This window comes from Ixodes scapularis, unplaced genomic scaffold, assembly GCF_016920785.2.
Source record: "Ixodes scapularis isolate PalLabHiFi unplaced genomic scaffold, ASM1692078v2 PGA_scaffold3__209_contigs__length_174095766, whole genome shotgun sequence".
Taxonomy (NCBI): Eukaryota; Metazoa; Arthropoda; class Arachnida; order Ixodida; family Ixodidae; genus Ixodes; species Ixodes scapularis.
This window is the reverse complement of record NW_024609868.1, coordinates 88,309,529-88,333,507: the sequence shown is the minus strand read 5'-3', so window position 1 is coordinate 88,333,507 and position 23,979 is coordinate 88,309,529. Positions and strand designations below refer to the sequence as shown.

General features: G+C 43.2%; 1 protein-coding gene across 1 annotated transcript in view; it reads right to left on the bottom strand.

Annotated features, from left to right (window-relative positions):
• LOC115311845 (organic cation transporter protein) overlaps window positions 1–15,802 on the bottom strand; it is a 53,635-nt gene extending 37,833 nt beyond the window's left edge. Inside the window, exons 1-4 of the mRNA XM_042292795.1 lie at window positions 15,603–15,802; window positions 7,152–7,162; window positions 2,977–3,125; window positions 2–105 (exon numbers count right to left, since the gene is read on the bottom strand). Coding sequence (XP_042148729.1) covers window positions 2–105; window positions 2,977–3,125; window positions 7,152–7,162; window positions 15,603–15,802 — 464 coding nt within the window. The remainder of the gene's footprint in view (window position 1; window positions 106–2,976; window positions 3,126–7,151; window positions 7,163–15,602) is intronic.
• Between the last annotated feature and the right edge of the window lie 8,177 nt (window positions 15,803–23,979).

The window sequence follows — 23,979 nt, the reverse complement described above, 5'->3', positions numbered from 1 at the left end:
CCAGTCTGAGAGGTGAGCGTAGATAAAGTTCCCCACCATGAGGCCGGCCATGTAAACGCTCTGGGATGTGGCTCGCAGCCAGACACGATCACAGACCAGGTTGAACTGAAAGAAAGGAAAAAAATTTCCGAAACGAGATCGAAAGCAAGACTCAGCTGACAAATACAAATAGAAAACAAATTTTCCGCTAAAGCATTCTAAGCACGGGCGGCCTGGTCGACTTGCAAATTTGCCTACACTCAAAATTGGCGATCGTTTATCTTTTTTCTTGTTCTCCTTGAAAAGGAGATGATAAATTGTATTTTGCTTTTCAACATGCATAAATATCTGAAACTTTAAATAGATATCCTCTATTTTCTGGGATACTATGCGAGTCTCTGCGAACGTTTGCCATATATGAAGTCGAAATTGGATGGCATAGTTGAGGCTTGTGCATAGCTCTATATAATGTGACCTCTCTCAAACTTTTCTTACAGGTTACCTTGAAACAAAAAAAAATGGCGAGGGTTGACCAATCTACGTTTTGAGCAAGAGGTAGGCAAGAGGCAGGAGTCGCTCTTGGTGCGACGCACCGAAAAGTAGGAGTGTTGAATTTCAATTATTTGTGGTTCGTGAAACCTCAGCGTGCAGCATAAAGGCATACTGAGCACACGTGCTATCGCTCTATCATTCTGACATGGAAATAAATGTCAGAATTAAGAACTTATTCATGGTTCGCATTTTTTTACTTACCTTCGGAAGCTAAAGTTTCTTCGAAAAGCACAATTTCAAATTTTTTTGTTACTTTTTACTGAGCCTGAAAACATGACAAATTCAGGCAACACCTTTAGATGACATGCACTATCTCTCTCCCATGCCGGCGTTAAGCAGTTAACAAAAAATCCAGCGCTTCTTCCTTGTTTCCTCGAATCTGTGAACAGTACTTTGAAGAAATTGACTTTTAGTTAGTCAAAAAAGAAGGTGTTGTAACAATAAGAAAATATTTGTGAATCATCAGAAACGACAAACTTAGCCCACTTTACAAAAATAGAAGTCATCCTCAGCATTTAAAGGAGTTATAAAAGAAAAAGCACAAATTTAACGCATTTCTAGGTGTCGGTTTTGTATTGGACCATGTTCTTGCGCCAGCGGTGCTGATACCAGTGGCAAAAGCGCGCAATTACCGCCTCTCCATCCTCGTGAAAGAGAAGGATGTGTGGCGCGAGCCGGCAAAATAATAGCCTCTGCTATTCGAATGACAACACAAGAACAGGGTTATATTCTCATCCTTGTCAGGAGAATAACGCCTGACGGCTGACGTGACTTGCGCTCTTTGACCATGGGAAGGATAGACCGCCGACACGAACATGGCTTTTCATACCAAACGGAGCCTCCAAAAACGTGTCTAAATTGAGTGCTGTTTTTATTGTAAGCCGAAAAATGTACCATATATTTTTTTAAAAATTTATTGATTTAGTCTTTTTCGGTTATTCTAAGATGGCTTCCAATTTATACCATACCTTTAAACTTACTATTTATAAATTTAATTTTTTATGGTAATCAAGACCCAGTTATACCAAATATACAATTTAAAAAAAAAAAACCTTGGACCAAAGTCAATACGATGTCAAACCCTTTTTATGCGCGAGGCATACTTTTTACAGGAGTGATTTGTCCAGCGTTGCAAGTAACACCCGATATATCCTTTTTGGAGGCTTTGGCACCTCCACATTACTGCTCCTGCACGAATCTGTGGTATTTTAGTTGTAGTAAATTACTTTACTTTGTCACACTCATTATTCATTACAACCAAGTCGTAGATTTACGAGCGTTCAATCAAAAAGGAAACCGGCGGATGCTTCTCAGTGTTTATCTTAATTTTAAATATATGTGTCTCTCGGTAACTTCTTCCGGGCGAACCACAAAAAAAGTGATGCTTAGCAAAAACTAGAGTATAAAACACACAGTAAAAATATTACTGAGGAATGTTTCCCCAAAAAAGTTGGAGCACGAGCATCCAGAAATTGGTATGTTTCGGTTTTAACTGACCTCGCTTTGCTAACACTAACTGATTTTCATAAGTGTTTTTGGGTTTAGACGAGCTAATGGAACCAATCATAAAGCCTCCAATGCGCACCAACGTAGTGTTCATCAGGCTTCTCTGCGTGTTCTACCATCGATGAATCGAGCATGCACAGGAAAGGCTCAGTGACTTGTGCTTTTGACGCTGTTTGGTTGGTCCTATAAGCTCGTCTGATGCGTCCGGACTCTAGGTGAAACGATGTACAGTTACAACTAAACGTGATACAGTTTAATGAAACGTCTCCTGGTTTATCAAACGTTGTCGTCTAGAAACCAAAGAAACGCGAACGATAGAACGACAACCTCTCGGCCTCGTCGCGTCACTTAATGGTCGTCAGTGGAAGCTCTAGGGCAGCCCGTGATGCGTATCGAGAGTAGCGACGGTGCCAAGTGACCGGCACTTTGATCAAATGATATTCGTGCCTCCATGTGCTTCAGAATTTTGCCACCTTCGGCGGGAATCGAAAGCTCACAATTCCGCACGCGCGTTTCGAATGCCAGGTAACGACACATTGAAAAAAAGAACCGAGATATACTTTTTATCGACTTTACTGTGTCGTGACGATTCGCGCTGAAATGTGTGACTAACAAAGATTGTTTGCGTGTCATCTTAGAGCATTAGAAATATCCGTGTTTCATTACCAGCACTCAGAAGTGGAGGCAATTGGCACCTCGTGTTGTGGTAAGTTGAAATAAATATCGTTCCGATGTCTGTTTAGTGAAGGGGACGGTCATTTCTCATCGTCACTAGTCTCGGAGCACATCGCAAGCTGCGCAGTTCTGACGACCGTTGTCGTCAATGCTGATATTGACGTCGGCTGAGTGGCACGACCACGGCGAGAAGTTGTCACACCGTCCTTCGCGTTTTCTTTTTTTGTTTGGTACTGTACCCGCAGATCGCAACAAGTCACTTACCTCATTGGTCAGAGTGTTTGTGTGGCCGGTCATGTCGTACTCCCAACTTGAGCAGCGGACCCTGGTATTATTATGAATTATGACGCTGCCGTCAAGAAGCTTTTCCCATGAAAACACCTCACACCGACTTGGTTTCAGGTCCCCGCTGTCTGAAATGTACCGGCAGCACTGAGAGGTATAAACTAGATAGCGGCAAATGTACAAATAAAATGGACTTGCCCCGCTTTACACAAACCTACGCAAGTTCTTTTTTTTTATATTTAAACATATTTATTAATGTCTATCATTGAAATTTGTGCGAAACGCCTTTCTGAGTAATAATTTGTAACTGCGGAATTCAGCGCGCGTTGTTTGCATAATTTAGCGTCCAAATAGGCGCTTATGGCTAAAAAATAATAATTCATTATTGCATATAGTTTGCTGGACGCCACTCAAGTTGAAATATTTAGTGTACAATCGGCACTAAAAGAGGGTAGCACTAGAGATTGAAGGCCGCAACGGTGAAATAGATGCACGCGGCGCTGATCGTTAGCGAATGAACGAAAATTAAGAGCAACGACGCCGATTCCTCCTTCCGATGTCAGGCATGTTTCTAGGACATTTATGGTATCAAATAACTTTTTTGTGCTACGCTAATACTGTAATATAATATTTCCCTGGTCAGCGTCTTAAAACCTACAATGAAAATAGAGCGGCGACTATAAAAATTCAATTCGCTGCTCTCAACAAGCCAGCATAAAGAGATCCACGTAAACAGTCTTGGAGAGCCAGTGAAAACCCGGGTCAGAGCAGCGTCGCTCTTAGAATAGACATTGTACAAAATGTAATCCCTCCCGGCCTCCCATGTGTCACAAGGATAGCACCCGCAAAGCCGTCCTTTCCCGCTCTTGCTGTCAGCTATACGCCGTTTCACTCGGTCTTGCAGACATTGTTCGAAAAAAGAAGCCGATTACAATTACAATAGCTTTTGGATTAAAAGTATTAATTAGGGTTACTCGAATACTTAAGATGAAAGATGATTGGACGCGTTAGTTGAAAAAGTAACCGCTACGTTTCCGATTACTTCACAAATTAAAAAAAAACAATTTTTTTTTTTCCGGTTTGAAAACGGGTGAAATGATTCTGTGTGGTCCATTGTGGTATTAGAATGACCTAACTATAAACTAATCACTATCTTAATTTAGCAACTATGATAAACAATCCTCCCGTCGCAGATTTGGTTGGATGATTCCTTGGTAGCAAATTTGTACAAAAGGCTCATTAGGAAGGAAAAGTAAAAATTGGAATTGTTACAAGCAGTTTCCGTACTTTCAAAATCAACAAAATTTTTCTGGTGATTTCTTTCTGACAAACGTATCCGAATGATTACAAAATTACTCTAAAAATTAATCTATTGCAATAAATTTGATTACTTGGAACGAGTGAAGTACACGGGCGAGGCCGCAGCGCGTTCACTGCGACCAATTAGTTTAGCCGATGATGACAGCATTCACACGCAAAAAAGGTACCCACTTTTGTGACACTGCACTGCTTCATTTCTAATCGATCCCATTAACACGTACCGTCGGCTGCGCTCAGACTGAAGGTGAAATTGAGTATGAAAGAGTGGGGTGTGGCGATAGCTCGCTTCTCTCAGCAGCCGAGAGCCGCTCCAAACTTTGTATCTCCGTGTCCCAATCAGCACGGTAGCGTACGTTGGCTGACAACCAAAGCACGACCGCATGACAGCTCTACATTAAAACCCCCTAGAATAATCAAAGACCTTGCCCTAACACTTCGACGTCACCACAGTGGGGTTGAACGCAATCGATTGGAGACGAGTGTTGCGTCAGGGTTCGGCTGCAGGCAACGTATCTGGTAGGTTGGGGGGATATTTATACAGCCTGTAGCTGGTCAGCCATTAAAGTTGCGATGAGTCAGACGCTGTAGATGAGCAATTTAGCCAGTGCAGTACAATCGCTAGCCTGGGGTTTTTAACGTGCACCACGCAGTAGTGATACACGACCGCACGCCTGTACGATGCTCACCCAGATCGAAACCGGCAGGGATGGGGCTCGAACCCAGCATCCCTGGGTTCTGCAGCGCGAACTTTCGCTCCACACGCGTCGAGCTGGGTGTGCGCTTCAGCCCACCCGGCCAGCGATCCTCCCCGTATTTAGTAAATGTGTCGGAGGACGCTCAAAGTTGAGATGACGCCCGAGAATGGCCCAATCGGCGTCATCCAAGTGGGAAGATGATGCGCGGAGGTAGAGGAGGCTGTACGCGGGCTTTGATTATTTTATACTCCGTTTCACGTTTAAGTCCGATCGCAGCCGAAATCAAGATTGGATAGAACAATCAAGCAACTTCACAAGTGCGTCATCAATGGCGCTCGTTGTTTTTCTGGTTGTTCTATCCAGAACCAAATCAATCCCGCACCAAGAAAACGTAGTATCACGGCGCATTCACTTTGCACAATAGGTTTAGTCGTTAATGGCAAACGCACAAATACGACGACCTCCCTGACAATGCGGACAGCAAGTCGTCTGCTTGTTGCGCAGGAGCTGCGGTGACGTCACAAAGACGCCGATCTTCGATTGGCTTTAATTGACAGGATAGTATGTAGACCTCGACGCTAAATGACCTGAAGTAAACCCACTATTTTTTTTTTCAATTAGCCAATAAGAGCTTGGCGTTCTGGCATCATCGCAACCCCTGTGGAAGAAGCAGACGAACTTGTGCTCGCACACGCATTTGGCGACGACGTTCTTTTGACTCTTTACGATCGTAGCGTTGGCCGCAGTCGGACGTCAAAAGTTTGCTGCGCCATGAACCAAATCATCTCTCCCTCTCTGACGTTACGCATTTGCGGTGGCGCTGGTGTCGATCACTGCACATGCGCAGAAGCTTCGCCCCACGCGAATCTGGCTTCTGGCCACGCGCGCTGCCACACACATGGTGCGGGCAGACGCGAGCTTGATTGTAAAAGTTTATTGGGGTAGAGGTGGTGATGACTGCATCCGCAATTCCGAGCTATACACCAACACAGCGTTTACAAACAGGCCCACTCTGACCACACCAGGTGTGGGCACTGCGCGTGCGCAGATACTAAAATCGGGATTGATGAAGCGTTTGCGCATGCGCAATACCGACAGCAGCACCACCGCAGTGGCGTTATATCAGTGAGTTGACTTGGCCTGTACTTGGTTCCACCTCGAGAAAAGACGTAGCCGACCCTACGAGCTGATGGGACCAGTCCGGCAGCGTCGAGAGCGCACCATCGTGGTGTTCGTCGTGTTTCTGTACGTGTTCTAATGTTGTTGAACCAATCATAAACCAAAAAAGGCGCGTGACTTGCATTTTCGACGCTGCTGGATTGGTCCCATTAACTCGAAGGGTCGTCTGCATCATATATTTTTATTATCCGAAACGATTGAAAACGGTGCCTTCACATTACCCTCAAAATTTGAAACTTGGAAACTTACTATTTACGAAGTAAAAACAAACAAAAAAAGCAATTTTCGAAAACCGAATTTGAGCTTCCCGCACGGTCCGCGCTGGTGCAGTGACGTCAATAATTGAATCGTCTTGAGTTTCTCTCACTCCTCCGAACCGTCCAGACCCGAAGTGTTGTGTTCGCCCGCGTCTCGAGATCAACCGCACTTCTCCATGAGTGCCGTCTATCGCTGTGAGCGGACAACGCTTCACTTTTGAGTCTGAAGTTTTTTTAGGGCCCTTTCAGGAATCTCAATATTTTTTAACGGTGGGATATCGAAGAGAATGCGCAGTGGACTTTTGTAAGCGATGAGGGGCCACGACGCGCAGTTCTGCGTCAAAGGCTGACCCGGCGGAGTCACAACCGTATACGGTACACAGACACAAAACCAAGTTGTTTTGACCGTTTGGCGATTTTCTTTTTGAAGTTTGAGCGGTAGTCGGACACGTACAAAGGGGGACTTCGTCCGATACTTCGACGCGCCGATCATCCTCGGTGCTACATGTGGCGAGCGGGAGGGGGAGAGAGGAGAGCTCCAAAGATAAGAAGGCGCCCGCGCGCGTGGGAAAATGTTTTTTTTTTTTTTTTTTCGCATTGTGATATTTGTTATTAAAATACAAGGACCAACTAATTCCTAAAGAAGGGGCCCAACGTTTCGAAACCTGCTCGGCTTTTTCTTCAGGGGCGACTGTAGAGGGACGGTGCCGCAATCTTCTTGCGGCAAATGCGCACGATCGCTTCCTCTTCCTTTCTGGCCATTTTGTGATGACACGTAATGGAGCCCGTTCACATACACAGATGGCAGTGCGCCAAGATACCTATTAATGTTTGTTCGCGTGGTCTGAGTGTGCCAAGATTCAAGAAAGAGCCCCCGGCCTGGGTTAGTTTCAATATCCAGGATGCGCGTTTTAAGAAAGTCATTGCGGTGGTCATTTTTTTCTCAGTGTTGAGCAACCGCATTGACCTCTTGATCGAACTTGCGCACACCAGCCTTGTGTTGACGAATCCGTTCATGATAGTTCTTTGTTTCGCCGATGTACGAGGCGAAACAAAGACCTATTATGAACAGATTCGTATACAAAAAATACGACATTTGGGGTGTCGGTGCTTCTTTAAGCTGTCATTTTCCCTCGCAAGCACGCCCTCTCCCTATTGGCGAAAGGAGCGTCTGCACTTTTGTGGCATCGATAAACTTACAGCAAGGTGAAAGTTTCGTTCACGCCAGGCTAATCAATGGCCTGCAGTATCAACCAACCTCAGGAGCCGCCTAAGCACGAAATCTGTTGATCGGTCAGTTCGTAACTGCTAAACGATATTGAGAAAGAAGGCAAACTGTGCCAGGGATTGACCCCAGTCACCGGCGTGGAAGCCGAGTACACTGCTGACTGAGATATTTACCCAGAACGCAGGAACAGGAGGAGCAGAAGCAGGTGGTGTGAGAAAGCGCGCGAATAAGAGAGGGGTGGAAACGGCAAAAAGAAGAGAGCAGAAACACGTGGCTTAGAAAGTGTGCGCGGGACGTGGACGACTGGAAAGGGCAAAACAGCGCGAACCCTTCCTGCGACCCAGAAAGTTTGGCGCGAAGGCTTTGTATCCGGTTCATGCCGAACTGAAGCGCGCGTTGCCATACAGAGAGACAAATGCATGGCGTAATTTTTTCCATGCAAAGCCGAGCTTCTCTTTCCAGGCGCGCCATTTTGCCACACGCCTTCGCAATGCCACAAAAACGCGGGCGCCCGCCTCAACATTTGAGCGCTGACAGTCAGGAACGGAAACGACCGCCATCGATTGCGTAATTGCGCGAAGCGTTATTACCGGGGCATGCTGCGAGGACTTTGTAGCGTAAGTCTCGGTACATAAACAGTTCCTCTGTATCATGCCCAAATCAAAAGACAGCGGCCACACCGTCAAGAACAACGACAACAGCGACGACCACGACAGCCACTGCAGTACCCCCAACGATCGCCACACTGTTTGCGTGCGGTGAAATTGCGTAATCATCATCACAGTAACAATTCTAAGGTTGAAATACTTCGAGAAAATTAAAAGTACCTCAATAAATTTTTACTTCGTTTCAAAACACCTTTTGCCAGTGATGGCCCTATTCGCATCTCCAGCTCATTGCTCGCCCTCTCGCGGCGGAAACAGGAAGCGCTCTAGTGAAGGTTCCCCGGTTTTCCTGCTCAGCGGGACCGGCGGAACCGCTCGCGATTATGGCTCGCGAACAGACATTTCTGACTACGAACAGCAATTTTCACTGTCCCATTGTAGTGCTGTGGACGGTATGGGAGTGGGCCTTACTGTTTCACCGATTTTTCAACCACGACGAAACGTACTGCACTGAACAGACGTGGAAGCGTAGGCGTTCATTCGAACTGGAAATGTTGAGATTGGCAGGGCTACGGCGCGTACAAATTAAAGGAAAAAAATCTTTTATAGCGAAGCTGTCTATGGCTAGGGTTCCGTGGATGTTCGTGTGCATGACCAAAAACTCTACGCTCGCGCCGCCGCTCGCGCCGCACGCGCATGCCGTCCCCGTTTAAAAGTTTCGAAGTAAATAACCAAAATAAGGCGTTGACGAACGAGCGTGCAAGATGTCATTTGTCCTAGACTTTTGCTTTAGCACTACTGCAGACGCCGACCCGTGCGGCGTGGAGCACCATTCCCTACATTCCTCTTGATGCTTGGGTATTTTAGCAACAGGTCTATTCAGTAGATTAATTATTAATAGGCACCGTTTTCAAGATTAGTAGACTCTCAGGTAGATAATAAAGGTTTCTCAAAGATTTGCCGCTGTGCGACCCGCATCGGCCATGTCAACGCTCGCACGGCCCTCTCTTTGACGTCGTTTCAAGCACTTGCGTGCCTAGTGTCCTTTTTTCCCCCTCTCCCGGTGTGGCGGTCCCGTGGTGTTTGTCTAATTTCCGCCGGGTGGAGGTACCGTCGCGCGTCTCTAGTTTCCTCCGGCTCCTAGGAGCAGGTCTGTGTCGTGTGCTAAACAGCTTCGCTGGTCATCCACCTTCACAAAATGAAACACAAAACGTCACCGGCATCCGCATCAACATCGTCATCATCACGGATGACGTCATCAGTGACGTCACTGATGACATCATCGGCATCGTCACGTGACCCCCCCAGGTCACTTCACCCCCCCCCCCCAGTACCCTTCCCTCCTCCTCCTCAAGAGCTGCGCTCTAATTTGGTGTTACAGGGAGTTGTAAACGGCTTTCACTTTTTTTTTGTCAAACATTTTTTTATGTTATCATTTCTTTTTTCACAATTATCACTGAAAAAAAATTGTTGTGGATGATACGGCGCTAAACTAAGTGGTATGGGATTCTCTTTTTGACACCGGCGAACTCATTGTAGTCACTTTCCACAAAATGCAAGGAGCATATGAATCGGGTAGCGTCCGCTTTCCGAGGTGCCCGTAACTGTTCTACAGGAATTACAGCCAGTCATTGGTCCCGATCCCATTGATCATTCGGAAACTTGTGCAGACCGCCGCACATTGCCACTTCCAGATACAGGACATGTGAGGCAGCTCTTCACGCAACATCTGGGGCGTATTCTTTTCGGAGCCGATCGCGGGAATTCACCACAGGCACTCACTACTAATATCCATCACTTAAATGTACAAAACAACTCATCTTGAAGTACAGAACAGCGAGCGGAACAAACACAACTGCAAATGAATCGCAAGGCGACGGTTTCCTGCAGAGCATTTCGTCTGCTGCGCGAGGAAAAAAAAAGGTCGCACGGTCTGGTGTAGCCAGGTGACTTCCGCCACTCACCCTCTCCTCTCCACTTCTCCGTGCGGTGCAGGGGTTTCGGTTTCGAGCAGTTGCGTTTTTAGGCCTGATTAAAAATATACGTGACTCTGTAGCAAAATATTAATTGAGTAGTATTCCGACATCAAATAAATCGCCTGGCAAAAATGAAAAAAAAAATATTGGGAAAAAAAGGGGGGGGGGGGGTGTCAGTGTACTTTTAACCTTCTCGATGAAAAAAAGCATAGGAGTTGAATGTGACGCTGCTAAACTCAGTTTCCCATACAGTCAGACCGCGGCCAACTCTACGACTGGATGGAGCCAACGACGCCGCGGCAAAAGTGAACCTTCACGAAACTTGTTTTACTAGTGCGTTCGACATACACAACGAAACCAACAACAGAAAAAAAATCAGGGTTACGTCACAATCATTATGCGTGATTGGTTTAGCTGGTGGTAGAAGACGCATGAAGATGAGAAGCGCCTTGACGATAAATCCTATAGGGGATACTTGATTAGTTCCATAGAGTCGTTGCTTCCCGCATGTATATTAAGTTCCTGTAGGTTTGAATGAAAAGGAATTTTCAGTAGACCGTACGCTGAAAGCTTTGCTTTGCTAGCAGAAGCTTGTTCAGTCACTTTGAAGCATGGAATGAGCACGCGCCCGCCGGGCCCGCTCTCTGCAGCGTACGTTCTAGTAAAAGCCTAATGCCGCTCGGTAAATCCCGCGCAGCGGGGAGCTTACGAAGAGCCTTCAAGAGGCAATCACGCGACCATCTCCAGAGAGACAAGCGAGTTCGACGTACGTAGAGGGACTGTCTTCCGTGGCTAGATTTCTGAGAAGCGCCGTGCGCGCCTGCGCGCTGCATCGCGGTCTCGACGGGTTTGCCCTGTTTTTCTCCCTACAGAGCCTGTCACGTGACCTCAACATTTTCCTGCCCCATCGTTACGCGAATTCAGCAAACCTCTTCGCTCGAAAGGCGGAAAGAAAAAGAGTAGGCCTCTTTCGCTTGCCACACGGTTGCCTCTATGAAGGCGTTTTGCCGATCGCTAGGTATAAAGTCCCTTGTAACGCCATCGTAATAGCACCAAAGTCGCATTGATTACCATGCAAATAGCCAAGATGTCTTCTAGCGTTACCTTCAAGATTCTAAGTTCGCGCATGTGTGAAATTCTTCTCCAAAAATGTCTATTCTATGTCTTCTCTAAAATGTCAAACATATATTGCCTTTTAGAATAAAGTTGATAGTATATAACTCGCTATTTTACCCACAAATTAATTACGGCCATTTAATTTGGGGAACACCCACTTATACAAATCTACAAAAGATATTTTTATTACAAAAAAGATACTACGAAGCATTTGGAATGCTTCACGGGAATATCTAACGGAAAAATTATTTAGCTAGTTAGATGTAGTAAATTTTTTAAACTTATATGGATATCGCCTACGTGTTAAATATAAAGCTGAAATGAGTATGAATGTACGACATCTTGTGAGCTTAGCTGACTTAAAAGAAAAAAGTATATTCATATCCAACGAGAGTCACAGAACCTCGGGAAGTCCCAATTTGTTTTTAACAAATTACAGCGTTTACTCTCCCAACCACCCTTAACTATTTTTGTGCGCAACACATCAAGCTTGAAAATATATCTGCAGATAACCCTAGGAACATAATAATTCTTGGCCAAACTGATCAAATGTGAGTGGCATGTTTATATGTTCATTTTTTGTTATATCTAGATACTATTGCTACTGTGACTTTTCTGTTCTGAACATTTTGTTGATAGATCAGATGATTTTTCTGTTAATTTTTTTCTCCGCTACTGACTTCTTGGTGCTCGGGAACAGTCAAGCTGTTTTAACAGCTTTTTTCCTCAAGCCCCCACGAACACTTTACCTCATTGTTGGAAATAAAGCTATTATTGCGGGAGTGCCCTCTCCCGCGCAAACGTCGCACCCACCTCACCTTCTATACTTCGTCTCACTTTACGATGGACTAAAGGCAGAAGCTACGGACCGCCAGATACAATCACGAGCCACTTAGAAATTGCGTTCTATTTCGCTTTAATGCAAGTGTCGGTTCCCGCGTCTCGGATCATTGATGGGGACGGGCGTACAGCGGTTTGGATCGAATAGCACTGAGTGACATGACAATTTTACATTGGAAACAAAGCCACGATATGCACGCTCTTTGCAGTGTCAAAGGTATAAAAATGACGCAGCGCATTTGGTTTCGGAGCATTATTCGTGCACCCCTAATCCATGCTAAGCGTGTCACAGTTTAGCGGGGAAGGTGATTGGACCTGGGTGGCCCGTGGGTTTGGCCTTTAGTATATCGTAGGATGAGACCAAGTATAGCCGACCAGTACGAGCGCTGCTCCCAAAGTGATGCCCCATATTTTTTTATGTATTCAAATAAGTTTAAATTCGCGCCAAATATCATGCTAACGCAGTATTTGTTTATAATTGTTGCTCAATTGTACGACTTTATGCTGCTAGTGCGAAAAAAGGATATATATCTCTTCTCTTTGCCAGCTCATTTTCCGCTCACGTAGCCATGTTCTTCATGAATTATGTTAGAAACCTTGCTCAGGAAAGTGCATACTTTAGTGGCCCAAAGGAATGAAAATCTGATGTGAAATCAGGACTGTAAAGAGGATGGGGCAGTAGAGTACAACAAATGTTGGTGATTGCCGCTTCGGTTTGGATACTTTTATGAGAGAGAGCATCCTTGCCCTGGATAAGAAATGTTTCTTCAATTCCTCTTACGGCTGCGCACGACGCTAATATTGACAATTGTTACCGCACTTCTTTTGCTGGATGAAAGCTCTGTGGTCAGCTGTCGGCTTGTGATGTGTCAATTTGCATGAATAAATTTATTGTCACGCTGCAACATGCCTAGATATGTGGTGGTGGTAGGATGCTTTGACTGCGGCCAATCATGTAGCTCCGTCTCTCCACTTTCGGAATTCTAATTTTTTTTCACTAATCGTCTAGCTGTGCTCCATTTGACCACAGGACTTATATACGCAGCTCTCAAAAAATAATGAAGTTTTCCTTAAGTTCTTTTATTTTCTCTCCTCCACTAGCAACTCGATTACAACTCGCTGCTTGTGACGCATGTCAGAAACAGACACCTTTTTCGTGGAACATTAAAAAGACATCCTCTGTGCAACGACATTGAAACTACATACATGTGTGTAGGAAGAATCAATGTTGCAATTTGCGATTTTTGTCTTACTCTCTTTAGTTTTGGACATAACAATTTAGGGCATTACTTTTTGGGCAACCCTCGTACATATATGTTTACACTGCCGCAGAACGATTTGTGGCCCTTTTGTCAGCTCGGGTCTAGCTTGCTTTGGCTAATCCTTTTTAATGTTAACTGTATAGCAACTAAACATAATCGCTACAGGAAATGGAGTTGAAGATGTATGAGTTTAGGATCAAAAATTAAGTTTTATGTTGGTTGCTTAATTCTTCTTAGTTGTATGTCTTAAGGAAGTAGTCTATTCGCATAACCAATGTATATTATAGTGTCAAATTTGTTGCGCCTAGATTCTGGAAATAATAAAATTGTCAAACGAGCAGAGAAGTGTATTACACTTTCATATAAATTTAATTTCAATTTATTCATATAATACTCGATAGTGTTTCCCCGTCTAGTTCTGATCTTGAATTATGTTAACAGCAGTCTACGAATATTCAAGTAAAAAAGTAAGCTATCTACATTAATTTATGACCACGGCAGTGCAGGAAGTCGACTAGTACACAGCACAGAAATATTTTTGTTTGTAATTTATTGCTCTTGTCGCAGCATCTGTATTACTTACCGTCCTCAAGAAACCTATTAAATAAACATACTTTTCCAGCTCAAGTGATATCTACTTTACGCTTATTTATGAACCAGTTGTTACGTGGAGACATATTTAACTTTGATATATTAGGTATTAATATCTCATAATAAATATTATAAGATTAACTGTAAAAAGTGTTTGTGTTTTAAATTTATTTTACCGGGTGGGCTCAACGTTAAATAACATTAAAAAATAATCGTGTTTATAAATCTACATTTAACTAGGCCCTTAGTCAGGTTACCAGGAAGTCCATGTATTAATTTTTTTTTTCTGAAGTGCCACTTTCAGCTTGAGTTTCTGAAGAAAACAAATGACTTATATATAGTCCCCGGAACAACGATAATCGTCGTAGAAGACCAAAATTAGATCTGGCAAGCAAATTATTTTTACGGAACCATAATTTTGACTCTCGTCTTCAATGTGTTATGAGTCATGTGGAAGTATCTTAATTGCCATAGCGCTTCGATTTTGATATAAATTTCAAAACTAGCACTCCAACGTAACACATTTTTTTTTACGTTCACGTTTAAGTTGCTGCCAAGTTGATCAAAAAACCTTAAGCCATCGTCGTACGAAGTATGCATATTTAAAAGAACCTGTACAATCTTGATTAAACGGAAAAGTCACTTCTCCATATAAAGTAGGAGTCGGCCACCGGCGACACGCGAGCCTGATGTGTCCTACGGGCCAGTATCATACGGCTCCCCGCATGCCACCAAAATTGCACCCCCCCCCCCCCTCCTTTCATACACACACGCCACAATTTCCGGGACAGACATTATGTTGCATTGCGAACCTGGTAAATCAGACGTCTTAATTCTGAGCAAGTTCAAAACAATTACCAGATATGGTGCGCTAATCAGCTGATCCCTAAACAGACAATAAGAGGATTTGCAGAGATGTTTTCGTAATTTTTTTCGCTAAGTATAAGTTTTCAAATGTACGCAACCTCGCAGCGCCCTTTATAGAAGTGTACGCTTCTGCGAACAAACCTTTTCAAGTTGTATACTGTAAAGTCAAATGTGGGTCTTCCGAATGGACGATAAGGACCTCGAGAACGTTTTCCGACTCCTAGTTGAGATTTCTGATGCGAACATTTGCACATATTGGCAAGCAATATTGAACATATCAAATGTTACTAAGAGGGGGCTCGGGCAATCTTATTTCTGCCGTGTAGATCATATTTACATATAATCTTGAGTATGTGAGATATCTTATAGTTTGTTTTGTTTTAGCCTCCTTCGAAATATCTGCTTAACCGTCCACACTGCTCCATATCCGATTTGCAGCGACTTGGCCCACTGCAGCAAAAGTCTTCAAAAGTATTTATCCAACGTTGATGATTATTTTCGTTTTTCTTCAACGATCTCAATCTAAATGTGTGACACAAGTAATACCAATCCGCTTTCAATCACTGTTTTCGATGAAATAATGTACTTAATAATCTTGACCACAATAAAGTGATCCAGCTTGTCTCACGTATTTTCATATCAGGGGTTCACTCACCATTTATATCATGCGGTATTCCCATGGAAAGCCATTCCTCCTTCGTCCAGTTGGCAAATTCCGGCGGTCTGGCACACCAATGGTCCAGGGCAGGTGCACTGAATGTCGTTGACACTGCGTGGTAGGCGGCGGGGAAACCACGGTAGAAGCAGAACAGCATGACTGGCAAGTGCCACCGACCGAGGTGAACAAAGATGTCGTCCGTTGTAGGCATCTGGAAGAGAAATTGCAGTCGTATATTATTCATCACTCGGCGTCAACTTCAACCTTAGATATCCGATTCTGCACAATCTGACAAGGCATGAGTGCTGCACGACAGCTTAGATACGTGTTAAAAAGAACGACTCTGGGCATGGTCCACTACATGCGCTAAAATGTTGAATAAAATAAATAACATTTCCACAAAATGCTCTTTTTTGAAAAGGGTGTGATCTCTGACGTAGAGAAACCGGTGTATGTTGTAAATTAAGTTATAATGTGCATTTTTTAGTAGGAAATGTTGTCGGATAATACTTCTACGGTAGTTTGATCAGTGATAATTGTAAATAGTCGGAAAATGCGTTTGTAGAAAGCTTAATTACGATTACGTGTATTTAGTCATAGAGGCACACGCGTGCTGTTAAGTAAGTTTTTTTTTAGCCCTTTTGTTACGTTTATTTTGTAATTTTGGAGCCTCGCATAATTTGTAGATCGGCTACTTAGCACCTTATTGCCGTTAATCACTGAGTGAATCTATAATACAATGAGCATTTCGCGGAATCTTAGGGCGCCATAGACCGAATCGTTACCGTCAACGTTTACCTTTTTATATCAATATAAGAACTATGGGCGATTCTTCTAAAGTTCCTGATACCCCAAGAAACAAAGTGGCGCGGCGCGTCCCTGTCATGGTTTATTGTTTCAAAGTCAGCTTCCGGCATTCGGCAATAAGAAAGCCGAACATCAATCACGATGCGAGACTTGTGAATATAAACCACACTTTGTGATTCTCAAAGTTTCAGTGACAATAGTGACCAATAATAAAAATACACCTTTAAATGAGGGAGACAGTCCTCAAAAGCGCGAGCAGCTCAGTGGTTTGATGGGAAAGTTGCGCAAAAAATAAAGTATAACATGTTTTTGTTTTTTCACGTCATAGTTTATTTATATAGTAAGGAGCTCTATAGCCGCACTTAATAAAACATATTTTGTGAGTAAATAAAAGAGGCTCTAGGCGTTGAATAAAATATATATATATATATATTTGCACATCCTGGGGGGGGGGGGGGGGACTAATCCTCATTCAAAAACACACAATTTAGCAATTACTGCCCAGATTAACTTCGCCTAGTGTATGGGGGCGTTTTTCTTTATGTATGACTTCGCTGCTAGTCTTGTCAAGTTGAGGAATCAAAGACTGATTTTTGTTTTTTACCTGGTCCACCCTTCGTTCGTTAAGAGGCAACCCTTTTCAAATTGGTTTTGAACACTTACCTTTGCTTTCGTAGTTTCTTCGGACGCTCGTCGTGGTCTTGTTTGTCTCCGAGTCGATTGAGGACCGCAGGAATATGAAGATGTTTTCTCACCAAACCTGAATCTACATTGAACAGTAACGTTCTACCGCACTGCTATTCCTTAAAACAAATAAGATAAAAAAAAAGAAACAGTAACAAACGGGAACACTTCTTTGGCAAGCTCTCTTCACGGAAATAATAAAATGCGGCCGTGATGAGCAAACGGCAACAACGACGGTGTGTGCGACTCGCGTCGTGCCAGCGAGAGAAGCCGGGAAGTTGTTACCGGCAGTCTACGCACAAACCTCGGCGGCTTAGGAGTGACCTCCGCGACGGTGGCCTCGAGCCAATGCCTGGCGTTCGCGATGCCCATCTAAAACGAGAATTCGCGAGGTCACGTGACTTGACTAACGGGACGACTGAACGTACTGTGGCGTTCTTTGCATCAAATGCGCCAACAACGAACGTTGTTTATTCCGTAGATATGGTGTATACTTCCGTTTACCTCTCTATCTGTCTCGTTTTAGCCTATAGCAAAATAAATATTCATGACAGGTAAGAAGATAAAGTTAAATAGGGTGTGGATTGTTGATTACACACGAATATATCGATTACCACGAAATATAAATTTTATTCATTTGTTTAATGTCGAAAAGAGGCATCTGTGTGCGATTGATTGTTGAATATTTCTAAAGTTTTCTTGGGTTGACCAAAACAAATTATAGGGGTTTATCCACACCCATGAGCTGACTCCAGCCTGCTAAATTGAAGAAATAAAAAATAACTTTTTCCACCTGTACTCATTAACCGTCTAAGAAACGCAAGACATCACGGTCCCTGTAGGCTCATTATCGATTTGCAGCCAGCGAGATTTTGAAGTTAGTCAATCACAACGAAAAAAAAAAAAAAAAAAAAAAAACGAATAAGAAAGGAAGAATCTTTAAGGAAATTATCTACGCCTGGCGTATTTTAAGTTGTGTATTACAATAGTAAATATACAATAGATCATATTTACTGTAACCCAGTGGGCCCGAGAACCTTGGTCAGAATGTCCAGTTTTCAGAAACATCCAGTTTTTGGCAAAGTTGGTTAAATGTCGCGTTTTTTTTTTGTTTTTTTTTTTATTATCTAAAATTTTTGTTATATGCGTTGGTATCTGCACGGTTACCTTAAAGACGCTCTTCATTGAGAAAATGCTGTTATTTTTGCTTATTTGCAAAAAAAAATTAAAGATTATTTTCTAATGTTGTACAGTACATGTGAAAATCGTCTAGTGGCACGGCATCTGCCGTGAGTAACTAAATAAAGCTGAGAACTAAACTGTCTTCGCAGGAGTGCGCCCGGAAAGCTTCACTTCTTCACGTGTGAAATCTCTTGCCCTTGAGCTTCTGTGGTGGCGAGGTGTTCAAGGCTATCTTCCTAGAACTCCACCCAGAAATATGTCGAAACATAAAAAAAAAAAAAAATCACCAATGTTTTTTTTTGACGGGACAGTAAATGACATACCAGGACGCTTGCAATTCCTTTTTAACAACACGGGCGGGTGCACAACAATTGTGTTTACCACAAAACATTGTCCACTCACTCGAGAAAACATAATTATTGCCACTTGACGTAAACACTTTTGAAATAAATTTAAAGCGTTTTTTACCAAATAATTATCTGGCTATTTGACCACACATTTTGTAACCTTTTTTTTGTTCTCAAAAGTGCGTGTTACTTTGTGTCCTTGTAGCAGCATCGCCAAATATCCGAATCTGCCATTGTCTGGGCACGGGCTCTGGGCACCTATTGGACACGAGGGTCGCGAAAGCGTTCGGCGTGAATTCGGCTCAGCTCGTACTGAAGACGAGCGCGGCATCAGTGTTCGGCGAGAACTCGTATCTAATCACGGGCTTCGTGCCCCCATAAATGGCGATGACCAATGTCTTTTAGTAAGGCTTTAAGAAGAGTCTATTACGTTCTGCTCTGGAACAGCGTTGAAAGACGTAACCGGCACGGCGCGTCTCACAACTAGGATTCTGTGCTTTCGGAGTTAATTTTTCGTCGTAAGAATCAGAGGGTGTTTCTAGGTGCTTCTTTTTTCACGGAAATTCAGAGTTTATACAAGTTTATGTTTGTTTGATTCCCAATTCTACGAATTTCCAAGGTTAATTTCTCAATGTTGTTTGATTAGATTCCCGATTCTCTGAAATTCTAAGTTTAATTGTGCAGTGTTTCTTATTAAAAATGAATAAATAAAAAAATATTATTTTTTGTAAACGTATGCAAGATAAGAAGAAATAAAACGCTCTTGTATCAATTAATATTTCTTCAGCGAGAAATGGCGTTGGTGCCGTTGTCATAAGCAATGCTATTTTGTTACGCGACAAAAGTAGCACATGTGTTGCTTGGATAAACGTTGCTACCTTAAAATCCATAAACTCATGGAGGTAGTCGCTGGGAAGCTCGTATTCATCCCATCCTATTCCATCAACCTACCCCGCGGACACACGAAGTGAAATGGTAGTGGATGTAACAGAGAAGTTTCAGCTGCCCCTCTTCCCCATTTTATGCTATCTCTATGGTCCATGGCTTTCAATGCTACAAACACGCGACCTCTACTCTCTCTGAAGCACGAATAGTTTGGTCCAAACTGAAAACCAAAACAAGGGCTTTTGTAGGGAACCGAATGTGCAGTGACCTGTTGCTCTGAATGAACCTTGACGAGATAAGCGGTAAGACCCCTTTGGACAATGGCTCGAGATATGAAGGTAACTAGGTGACATTTTTCCGATTTTTCCAGGATCATTGACCCTTGCAATGATCGAGCTTAAGTGTAAATTACCGGGATCTTTTCTCTTTTTTTTCTGGGGGAGGGGGGGGGGGGGGGGAGGTTGGCGGCGGTGGGGAGGGGGAGGGGCATCGGAATTTGGAGTTTATCGAATAAATTTGAATTGACCAAAATTTTACTGGCGGGTTACGAGCTTTGCGGGTGCGAGCTCATTAGGTACTCAATGTGACGGAACGATCTCCCACTCCCAGTGCAAATCTCTCGCTTGCGATCAAGGAAAATGTTCTGCGCTTTCCTAAAAGTAGGAGAAGACTACTCGCCCAACTGTGTGTCAAGTGATAGATGTCGGGGAATGGGTTCGCGTTCTACGCATAGGAAAGTACGTGGCAAAGTACTGCTTGAAAGTGTGCTGCACAAACTTTCTTTAAGATGAACTCCTTGTTTTTATATAAGCAAAATGTAACTAAAGAAACTATCACCACAGCTTTAGGCCCACCTGTGTTAGTAAGCTGTTTTTGATACGTCCTTAAAGGCCGACGACCAGACTCGAGATTCTGCAAGGCAGAAGATTTTCCTCACCATGGGGAAGGACAAACCGGCAGTGGTGGACAGGGTAGAAGGGTGGAGAGGAGTAAGCGGAGCAAAAGTGGAAAACGCGAACTGGTCGTCAGCCTTTAACCGGCTGATTTTTAAGAGGCGGATACCGACGCTGCGAATAACGCAATAAAAAGATAATATATTCTCATATTTCTATTCGATAAAAACAAATAAATACCTCAAAACATATCAATGGCATTGTTATACATCCTTTCAACTTAGGTCCGGATGCAGGCGACACTACGAGCGAATGGAACAATCAAGCAGCATCAAAAGTGCCAGTCACTAAGCGTAATTTTTTTAGGATCGGTTCAGTGATGATGGAGCACCAACGAGGTAGAGGGGTTTAGAGCGATAAACTGGTGTCCCGTTTACCAAGCAAAAGTGACCCCCCCCCCCCCCCCCCTCTGGCTGCCACATGTTGTACAATTCTGACCACTAGACACGTGACCGTACCAAACTCTGAGGCTTTTACGCAAAAACTAAACCTAAATATGTATTGCAATCGTGTGAAGAACGTGATAAACTATTTTTCAATATTCTAAGCCCCATAGATCAGTGTCTAGCTTCGATAAAAACCCAAAATACAAAACCGCGGCTCACGGCAACTAGCGGAACCATTGCGAAGCTGCCCGCGTTTTTGTCGTAAAACCTCATTTTGGTCCTAAAACTAACAAAACATAACTTATATCGTCGGTACTGTTATTCAAGTCCAATAAACAATTATTTGAGCGGGGTACATTGTTTAAATCTAGACGTAAAACTCTAAGGTCATGTGTCTAGTGGTAAAAAATGAGGAACATGGCGGCGGCCCGGGGGGAGCTCACTTTCAGCTGCCAGTTCTGAACTCTAAACCTCTATACCTCGCTGCGGAGCGCATACAGAAACATGACGGACACCCCGATGGTTTGGTTTTGACGCTGTTTGTTTGGTGCAGCAAAATCGCGCCGGTACCCAACGAGCCTGAGGCTCTGACACAGACAAAAACACTGTGAACATGCGTCGTTGAAGCTGGACAGTTAGTCAGTACGGTTCACGTTTTCGGACATGGGTGCTCAGGCACAACGCAATACATTATTATAGTTGCATCTCCCTCCAATATGTTGCCACATACAATGACGTGGCCGTCGTCCAAAACACGCTCGCCCTCCTCAAAACTTCGCAAGTTCAAGACAGTGTCCACCGATTAAAAAAAAATCGACATGTTTGCCTTTGCCACAAAAGTAGATATCTCCACCACCCGTGATCCGCTCTTGTCCCAGGAGCTCCGAATTTTAGCCATTGAAAAGTAATGTTAACACATAATAATTAATTTAATCGAGTAATTAGGTGGTTAATTAATTAAATAATATACTGCGGGCCTCTTTCAGGATCCGGCAGGTAACACAAAAATAGAAATCGTCATACACCATTTCGCACACTATAATAAAATGTTACACGTCATCGTATGAATAAGTGCATACTGGTAATTAAAAAATAATATAGAAACGACCTGTATATAATACTAACAATGTTACAACAAAAAACAAACGGCCGCATGAAAAAATCTATTTCTTAGCCTTCCGTCGTTTTGGAACGGCCGTTCACGAAAAAAAAAGTATTAGGTCGCGAGGCGAAAATAGCACAACAAGAAGATAAACAAAAAGCGCACACTTCCAAAGGCAATTTCTAAACTTTCTAAAAAATACAATCACAAATCGCAAAACCAGCCCTGCAATGCATCAGTGATGTAAGAATGGAGGGTCAAGGGGCTTGAGCCAACGAGGAGGATACAGCGCTCGTCCTTGACGAGACCGCGCGGCTTCTGAGGTTGTTTTCCGGTTGGGCGCCGAGGTCGCGGGAAAAAAGAAGAAGTTGGCTTGAAGGCTATAATGCATTTTGTTTTACAATGAACACATCCGCGAAGCTACTCTGCCTTTTTCAGTGTGCGTTTATGTCTTGTATAAAACCAAACAGAGCGCCGTATAAAATACGGAAGTGACGCAATGCTGGGGCGACCTTGATCGTGAATTTATATCGTCGTTTATTTTTGCTTTTGTATTAAAGCCACCCGGAAGATTGATTAATGCAGAAATGGCATCTACTTCGAAGCACATATATACATTTCAATTTATTTTAACTTCCTCACCCTGCAACGCGCATTGAATTTTCTTTATTTTTTACCACACGATATTACCACCTTGCTTTTTTGTTTATACAACAGACATTCAGACGATCTGATTAACATATAGAAAATAAGTTCAATAAATATGCCATACACGTTACCTGTTGATACATTCTCAGAAAATTTCAGTGCACTAAAAATCACACCTACTTTGACATAATCACATGAACTTGCACCTGTTAATGTTATGAATACTGTATGATAGATAAATTTTTCTTTTTTATTAATTGAGATAGTATCACGTGGTAAAATATTTTCGTTTGTGTTTATGTTTTTGTATTACTTCTATTTTTTATACGTAAAGAAAACTTTGTCAATATGTGATGGTCCATTGATTTTGAGCAGCTAAAGATATTGAATATCAGAAGGCGTAATTAGGTATTACATTTTCGCGTTATCGTTGCTGATACTTGTACACTCTTATACTACTTGTTTTGTTGCATCTTCGTTCACCGTTAAAGCGGCAGACCCAATTTTAACTAGCACATCTCTAATTATTGAAGTATTTAGCGCTAGCTAGACGACGACAAACGAAGGTACACGTATTGGACGGCGATACATAGTGCATGCCTATACTTTTGCGTCCGCGTTTACTTCTGTTTTATCTATTTATGCTTAATCTCATTACGATCTCCCATCTAGACCAAAAAAAAACTATTTAAATCGTTCTTAATTATATTGTTTCGTTGAATGTTTGTTACTACCTTACAGATGGCCGATTACCGCTGGCTGGTACAGCGAGGCCGGGCAGCTTAATTTGGACAATCACGCTTATTCTAAAAATGAAACTTATACTATTATTACTTGGAGAAAATGTCTTTTTTTCCCAAAAAAGACAATGCCATCATGATACTCGCACCTTGGTTATAGCTGGAGCGCGGATTTCCGGGATATATCCTGATTTTGAAAAATATCCCGATAATAATGTCAGGTAGTAGAAGACGTGTAATGTCGCGGAAGATATCTAAAAGCAAAGGCGAGCGCGGCTCCGGAGTCCTCGAGTGCTATCTAATGGAAGGAAGCTTAGTTGTCATCAAGACTCTTGTGTGATTGATTAGCATTTTAGAGGCTGTTGAATTGTTTCTGTTGCTTCCAACTTGGTCGGTCAGTGATTGCTGAGTTGCCATAGGTAGTGTCGACTGCTTGACGGATCTCTTCGAAGGACTCGCCTGTCCGCAGGTTTTGCGCCTCAGCAGAAAAAGGGACACCCTGAGGTTCTCCATTGCAGGATTGCTCGACACATCGAATCTCTTCTTCCCACTGCCACTCGACACTTCATGCCTATACCGTTGGCTTCTCGGAGCCTTCTACAACCGTCATCGCGCGAGGAGTCCCGTTAACATCTTAGTGCATTTGCGGCTCCA